The 8686-nt window shown below is 40.0% G+C and overlaps 1 protein-coding gene across 1 annotated transcript in view; it reads right to left on the minus strand.

Moving 5' to 3' along the window:
- The window catches only part of AIMP1 (aminoacyl tRNA synthetase complex-interacting multifunctional protein 1), a 36957-nt gene extending 29426 nt beyond the window's left edge, over positions 1-7531 (minus strand). The window contains exons 1-3 of the mRNA XM_012655084.1: positions 7481-7531; positions 2881-3014; positions 253-366 (exon numbers count right to left, since the gene is read on the minus strand). Of these exons, the coding sequence (XP_012510538.1) occupies positions 253-366; positions 2881-3014; positions 7481-7482 (250 nt within the window). The 5' untranslated portion in view covers positions 7483-7531. The remainder of the gene's footprint in view (positions 1-252; positions 367-2880; positions 3015-7480) is intronic.
- Between the last annotated feature and the right edge of the window lie 1155 nt (positions 7532-8686).

The following is an 8686-nucleotide window of genomic DNA, read 5'->3' on the forward strand; positions in this document are numbered from 1 at the left end:
TAAACAGGAACAGTGATGGTCAAGTTGCAGTATAGTACAAAAATTAAAATAGGTTTTTAAACCCTAGCTTTACTACTTTTGTGTGACCTCGGGCAAGATCATTTGCCTTTTCAAAGTCTCCATTTTCTCTTCTGTAAAGCAGGAGGCATGTAGGGAGGATAAGATGAGAAATCAAGCGTAATACTTAATAAACAATAAATGACATATTATTATCATAAATCAAAATAACCTATCATTTCCATATCTAATTACCCCCATTTTGAATTTCTGCCTGAATTAGCTCTTGTTTCAGTTCTTCAATTTCTTTCTTCAGTTTAGCGTTTTCAACTCGAAGTTTCTTCTCTTCTCTCAAAGTTGCCTGCAAAACTAGGATCAAGAAAATCCAGTTAAAATATGTGTTTTTTCAAAGGTTTTGTATGAATACTATTTGAAAAGAGGATAGGCAATATAAACGGAGTGAGGAGAACACTAGTAATCAAATTTTCGGCTAGTTCCTTATGCCAGTTTAATATTTATTAAAACAACATGATGAGAGAGAGAGAGAGAAAGAGAGAGAGTGAGCAAGGGAGAAAATCTGTGAAATAATAGTGGAACAGAAAAAATTTTGTTTATGAATCATTTTCCTAGCTTCTATAAAGATGCTTACTAAAATGAAATTATCACCTTTTCAGCACTGTAGATATAATAAAGGGCAATGATAAATAACTTAAGAAACTGGCATGAAAGTGTCAATAACAGATAAACTGTACTAGAGATAAGTATTAGATACATTAAATTATATATTTAAAAAGTATGAGACCCAATGATGATATCACATAAGGAAAAACTATTCTCATCTCTTTTTAGTCATTACTATGTAAAAGAAGCTGAATAATATTTTATTCCTAAAGTCTCAAAGTTGAGCTGGTCAAATATTCAATAAGTGAAATAACTTCAAAGATTTGTTCGAAATATAACGTATGTTTTAAAAAATAAGGTGTGTGTTAAAAGTGAGCAATAGAGCATGCGAAATACAACAGGAAAACAATAGTTCTCAGCGGGGTTGGTATTGCTCCCTGGGTAGAATTTTGAAAATCTGTGGGATTATTTTTGGTTGTCACAAATAATGGGAGTCACTACTGGCCTTTACTGGGAAGGGGTCAGGGATGCCAGATGTCCTGCGATATGCTCGATATTCGTGCAAAATGAAGAAATGTCTCACATTCTGCAGAACTTTCCAGTGATCCATTGTATATTTACACAGGTGAAAATCCTGTTAATAATTATTTGAGTCTAGATTCTAACTATTCTTTATACATAAACACAAAGTATTTTTCAGCATTTTTATTACATACTAAATTTTTTAGGAATCAAATACCTTGTAAATCAAGAGTAGCCTGTACCTTGTTTTATTCAGAATTCTATCTAAGAAATCACTCAACATTTTGAGTAAATCAGATACATCACTAAAAACTGCTTCTGGTACCTGAGCTGCCTACACAAAGGCAGACTAAATATGGATCATTATTATAGCTGGCATTGTACCTGCTGCATTCTGGGAGAGTCCAGGTACGTGAATCACGTAGCATGTGACCCTCTCGCAATACCTCTGGTAGTGTAGTTCCACTCAAAGTATTACTTTTTTGTTTGAGATACGGTCTCGCTCTGTCACCCAGACTGGAGTGTGGGGCCTCATCATAGCTCACCGCAACCTCAAACTCCTGAGCTCAAGTGATCTTCCTAAGTAGCTGGGACTATAGGCACATGCAACCATAATTCTTAAAATATACATTATTATTACTACTATTTATAAATTACTTTCTTTTTATTTCTCCTCTATACTACATATAGTGTTAATACTATGTTTTGAAATTAGGTTATCTTATCTAAAAAAACATTTTCTTCACAGGACATTAACACAGATTTTACGAAATATTTCTTGTAAATGAGAACCACCAGGATAGGTTACCAAAGAAAATAATATAAAGGTGAAGAATAAATAGTTCCTTTTTAAAAAGAAATCAGCAAAACTGAAATGCTAGTCAAGACTCTAGGAGATGGCCAGTCATGAGAAAAAAATCAGGCTATAAAATACATTGTATCGCACAAGCAATGATCACCTCCAATCTCTTTATTTTATTAACAGAAAGAAATATTAAGAATTTAAAAAAAATAATAAGAGAAATCCTGGGAAACGTGATAAAAAAGAAATAATTAAACCAGTATTTTAAAATTGGGGGAAGAATTATACAGGGAAATTTTTTTGGAGAGTAAATGTAAGCTTCTGTAAGCCATTTGCAGTTTTAGGCAGGAGAGAAAGTATTTATTTCTATTAGTGATAGCAAAAGATTTTGCAATTTCTATTACGACATTAACATTGGCTATTGAGAACTAAAATATATTTAAACAAACCCAAAACCAAACTAAGTCCTGAAGGTAGAAATTCAGGTTTGATACTTTTATACATATAACAGCAAATTCTATGTAAAACTTAAATATTTCCATGTAAAAATCATTTTAGAAAATGCCTTAGTACAGAGTAATATGAATATACGTTCTTCTCCACATAAGGTTAGAGGAAATATTTGACTTCATGTTTGATTTCACCCAATTTTCTTCATTTCTAACTTCTAATGCTATTCCAACTTATTTTAAACATTATAATCTTCCTTTAGCAGTCCTGAAATAATAATACACTGTTTTCTCTACATATCATCTACTCAACACATATCGATTCTACTTTATTTAATCCTAGAATATTTTTACACTCAAAATTTAAAGGAATCTGAAAGCTAGCATCAAGATGATTAAGTAATAATTTATGTGATAAGCACATTTCATTTGCTGTCAATATATGAATTCATTTTAAGTATCTCCTTAGAAAATTTCAGATTTTCTTACTTGCTTTCTCCTTAAGAAGAGCAACTTGCTGCTTAAGATATTCAATGATTTGATCTGCCTCTGCACCCTTCTGCTCCAGTCTCTTCAAAACAGCATCATTATTTGCCATTTTTGCCAAGAAACGGCAGAAAATCCTAAATGAAAAAATAGAAGTGATAAATTACACTGTGAAAAGAATAAATTTATTGTACAGGACACTGTGGAAAAAGCAGTTTTTGGCATTAGAAGCTCTGGAAACAGGTTTTCTAGTACTTGTCGATTAACTGTCATTGAAATATTTCAGAAACACAGGATGGACACATGAGTTTATGTTAGTGTTGTCTAGTAATATCACCATTCAGTTCAGGGATGCCTTTCTGTTCCAGGGTACACAGTGTATGAGACAACTTAACGTGAATACCTTTAAGCAAAGCATATACAGACCTCAGCACTCCTAGCTGTCTGTCATTTATGTTACCTGCCGGGTCTATAAAAGTAATTTAAGTTCACGACACCAACTTTACAGTCCCCAATTTTGTCCCACGTGCTGGGATTATAGGAAAGAACAAAAATCCACATGTTCTTTGCACTGTCTAAGCTTTCAGATAAATGGGGGAAACACAGTAAATTGAAGAAATTTTTTAGAATAAGGCTATGTTTAGGCCAACAGTGGTAGCAACACTGCTTAAAGCTCAGGCAAATCTTTTTCCATTCAACTCAGTGCTCACTTCATTACTGTATGCTAATCGCTCCACTGTGATTTTTCAATTTTACATTGAGTAGAAGCTAAATTCCAAGATTTTAAGAACCCTTAGTCTCCTCAGAGCTTCTAACATGCTAACATGCACAGGGTTTCTCACAGATGATAATATTAACATATTTGCAGAGCACTGACTATGACTGGCTAGACGCTTTACACGGATCACCTATGAATACTGTAATTACCCCCATTATACAGAGAAGAAAACTTGAATTAAAATTAATTTGCCCCAGGCCATAAAGCTATTTAGTAAATGAGGAGTGAAACTCAGGTCTGTTGGATACTGCAGCTAGATCCTTTAATGCCTGTGCTATAATTTCTCTAAAGTATAATACATAATTATGAAGCATTTTCAATGTATTGAATGACAGAATCCTAACAAAGGAACATCTATCAACATTTAATGAAACCGGTATTCTCTAAAACAATTTGGGAAATGCTGGTTTAGTCTCAGTGCTAAAAAAATAAAACAAAATTATGAGATTAAAATAAATATAACAATTACGAGTACAGTAACTGCAAATACAAAACATTTGTGGAGAGAAAAAAGGCACAGAAAACAGTATACCAAGTATGTTGTGTCTGAATGGTGAGAGTCAAGGCCTTTTCTTTTTCCTTTTCTAACTTAAAATAGTAATTGTAAGGAACATATTTTTTATGACAAAATCTTTTGAAAAGTATTATCTAAATCATTCTGTCTCTTCACATTACTTTTGTTCTTTTCAATGTTCAAACCGTATTTCATCAAACTTAAAAAGCCATTAATTATACAAAGCCTCTAACACAAGTTACCAAATACTGCATATGAATTAATCATTAAAACACACAAACAAAAGACTATTTTTGAGATTACCTTCCTTAACATTTTTGTTTACCTCGGCTATTTCCCCAGTAGGCAATAATAACTATGCTACAACTGCCAGTTGGTCTATATTGATTTTAAGATGTCAACAATTTTAAAGTACACCTGTATTTCAGAGATGCAAATATGAAAAACTTGTGTATCAGAATTGATGAGCTATAGCAATTTTAATCACCTTTTTAAATCACTTTTTAAATTACTTTTTAATCACTTTTAATTGCCTTTCTTCTCCTCCCTTCATCCCTATTCTTATCATCCAACTTCTTTCCTTCATTTGCTTCACAACCAAATTACCGAGTTACCCCACACTTAGAGAACATCTTTATTATAGCAGTAAGCAACGTGGTACCTTTCAGAACTAGGTTAAAATTCCTGCTAGGATGTAAAACATGTATGTCAAAAGTCATCAGAATTTAGAGAAAAGTAAATAATAAAATTACATATGCTGAGAACGATGCATCTCAGAGACACTGAAAATATTTAACAGCAGCAACCAGCAGTAATTCCAGGGGTCCTTTATCAACCTTTGCCCAAACCTACAGAAGGAAGATCTAAAACTGCTTTTTTTGTGTGAAAATTCATACTTATTCTTGATTGTTTCCCTCACCAGAGAGCCTTCCTTCCCTTTACTGATGAGGGCACTGGGGGTCCTCAAGGGTTTAGAGGATAGCTATGAGGGGACAGCTATAGAGTCAATGGCTATTAGAGGACAGTTCATGTGTTTCCAGATACTATAATCATTAACACGAAAACTTCTCTCCTCAGTAAAGTGTGCATAAAATCTAAAAAGGAGTACGTCTAGGCCTCCCATGATCTTACCTTGCGATAGGACTTTCAGCTGGTTCAGATTTTCAATAGTTTTTTTTTTTTTTTTTTTTGCGACAGAGTCTCACTCTGTTGCCCAGGATAGAGTGCTGTGGCGTCATCCTAGCTCACAGCAACCTCGAACTCCTGGGCTCAAGCGATCCTCCTGCCTCAGCCTCCCGAGTAGCTGGGACTACAGACATGCGCCACCATGCCTGGCTAATTTTTTTCTATATATATATTTTTAGTTGTCCGATTAATTTCTTTCTATTTTTAGTAGAGATGGGGTCTCGCTCTTGCTCAGGCTGGTCTCGAACTCCTGATCTCAAACAATCCACCCGCCTCGGCCTCCCAGAGAGCTAGGATTACAGGCGTGAGCCACCGGGCCCGGCTCAGATTTTCAACAGTGTTTAACAATCCTTTCCACCCACTGATAGACGCAGCACTGTCTCTCTCCCACTCCTTATCTGAGACCACAGCTAATAATAACAGCTACTACTTTAACGGAGTAGGCCCATCGCATGCCTTGCCATTTAATCTTTGCAACCCTGTAAGATATTATTCCCATTTTATAGACTCAGCAAAATTATATGACTTGTCTAAAACCATACAAGTATCAAATGGCAAGGCCATTCGTTTAATTCACACTAAAATACATTTTTAAAGTGCCTCCCTAATTAAAGAAAATTAACCTGTCATCCATAATTCTCTTACATATCTAAATTAAGTGCATCACACCTGAATGTTTTTGGCAGCACAATTCACTATTGCAAGGATGTGGAAACAACCCAAGTGCCCGTCAATTCATGAGTGGATTATTAAAACTTGGTATAAGTATACAATGGAATATTGCTCAATTATAAGAAAGGACAGTGATCTAGCACCTCTTATATTTTCCTGGATTGAACTCGAGCCCCTTATCCGAAGTGAGGTATCACAAGATCGGAAGAACGGGCTCCACTTGTACTCGCCGTCAAATTGGTACTAACTGATGAACGTTATGGTGCTCAGGTGGCAGTAATACTCCTTGGGGATGTGGGGATTTAGGGGGGGATCAACTCACAACTAAAGGACACAGTGAGCATTGCAGAGGGGAAGGGCATGCCTCTAACCCTCGCTCGGGTGAGGCAAAGACATAAAACGTAACCAAAATGTTCGTACCCTCCTAATACCCTGAAAGAAAAAAAATCAAAAAAATAAAATAAATTAAGTGCATCACGAATATGACTGGTCATTTCTTAACACCCACCGTCAAGCCACCACTGCGTTTTCTCTGGATGACTGCAAAAGCCTCCTAACTGGTCTTTCTTCCACCCTGTTCTCCATAGTCTATTCTTTATGGCAGCCAGAGTGACCCTATTAAAAGGAAGTCAGATCACATTACTGTACTGCTCAAAACTCTCTAATGGCTTCCTATTTTATTTAGACTAAAGTCAGAAGCCCGCAAGATCCTTCAAGACCTGTTGGTGCTCTCCCTAATTTTGTCTCCGGTGAAGGCTTAAACCTTCCACTCAACCCACCTGCCGCTCTGCTTCACGGCCCATGGCTGGTCCCTCCACCTGACCGCACCTCCCCAAGACGCCTGCATGGCCAAGTCCCTCACTTCTGCCAGCTCTTTACTCCGAAGTCATCTTTTCAGCGAAGACCTTCCCCTGCCACACAAACCCCTCAACCTGTGCCGTTCTTCCCCGCTTTCTAACTTTCCTCTTGCAGCACTCATCTCGACCTAACATGCGGTCCGTTTTTATTTACTTTGTTTAGTACGTGTCTTCCTCAGTAACACGTGAGCTACCAGAAGACCCGGATTCTTGTCTGCTTTGTACACAGCTCTTCATCCTCGCCTACGACGATGCCTGGAATACAGCGGGCGCTGAAAAACCATTTGCTGAATGAATGAATCCCTGTCCTGCTACCCCCTCCCCCCGCAACACTCGAGTCCTCTGACACACATACACATGACAGCAAACACGCTTAGGAATCTGTTTTTCCCAGTAGCATCCTTTCTCTGGGCCTGCGTTCCATTTCTCAAACTGGGCTCTCTTCTCTATTTTTCCCCACGCCAAGGTCGGTGCCGGTGCCAGCTGGCTTCCCGGTGGCACCGGCAGGCCACGTCCTCTCTCCGGAAGGAAGTAAGGGAAGAGAGACTCCTACGATGGCAAACCCACTCACGCTGGACCCTCCACGACGCCACTCACATGAAACAGTCGACAGCTGTTCCAACGCGGACTCCGCCGGGAGCAGGTAAGGCCGCCTTCCCCACGCCGCTGCAGCGAAAAGGACCCCTATGAGGTGTCCGCGCCAAACGCCTGAATGTCCCCCAGATCCAACCCCACATTGCCTCCCCCTTCCCGCGCGCGGTCCTATTCACGCGCCGCACCGCGCTCCCCCGCTTCCGTCGCCTCACCCAATGTCGCCGACTCCCTCCGCACCTCTTCCTCTGTCCCTACATTTTCGTCGCCAATTTGGGCAGGCGGCAGGACGCCGGAAGTCGGGGGCTTTTCTTTGCGTTGCGTCGCGGAGGCAGTGAGGTCAGAGGAAATGGCCCGGCGCAGTCGAGCGTGGTGCATAAAAAGCTGGGAGCTGGGGGCGGGGAGGGCGAGACTCGCGCTCCTGGTCACCGTCCTCGGATGCCGCCTCACCTGGCTTACCTGGCAGGCAAAGGGCGAGCTCTGAGCTGCCAGCAGGAGCGGCCTCTTCTGTCGAAGCACCCGAAATGCCGGGTCTGGTGTGCTGAGTAACGGCGGCAACAGCGGCCACAGCGCTGGGGTCCTGTACAGAAACTCCACCGCACTTGTCCTTGCGCCCGCCCGCGTCCCCAGACTCGAGGCAGGTATTCGGATGTCCCAGTTTTCTGTGTCGTAGTCGGGGGTGGGGGGTTGTAGGAGACAGAGGACTGTCTGGAGTTGCGAGTGGTCCCCGCACGTCTGCGGCGAGAAATTGAGCCCAGCTGTGGTCGCCATCGCTCGCCGCCGCCCGCCTCCCCCTGAATGGCGTTCACCTGAGTCCTTGGGGGATTGCGGGCGACTCTTGAAAGTAGCCGCTGCTTCAAAGGAGGCCTTAACGAGGTCAGAAAATCCGGAATCTGCCCTTCCATTACTCGTCGTAGATGCGGGCTTTTGCTTCGGTTTGTTTCTGGTTCTCAAGGTTTAGCCGGTTGTCAAAGCGTAAAACTCCCTTCAGCAGTAGGAGAAAGCGACGCAGTAGAAGGAAGTAACTTTAAAATTGTCAGCGGCTGCTTCTCAAGGCTCCCTGCCCCTGTTTCTATCTGGGATAGAAAGATAACTTTTTGAGAGAAGCTATATATAAAACGAAGGAATTAGTATCATTCTCCCGTTGAAGAAAATGTGAAAACTGTTTTATTCCTGATAAAATCGGCATCTTTTGCCCCATTTTTGACTTTC

The sequence above is a fragment of the Propithecus coquereli genome, unplaced genomic scaffold, assembly GCF_000956105.1.
Source record: "Propithecus coquereli isolate 6110/MARCELLA unplaced genomic scaffold, Pcoq_1.0 Scaffold46, whole genome shotgun sequence".
NCBI classification, from domain to species: Eukaryota; Metazoa; Chordata; class Mammalia; order Primates; family Indriidae; genus Propithecus; species Propithecus coquereli.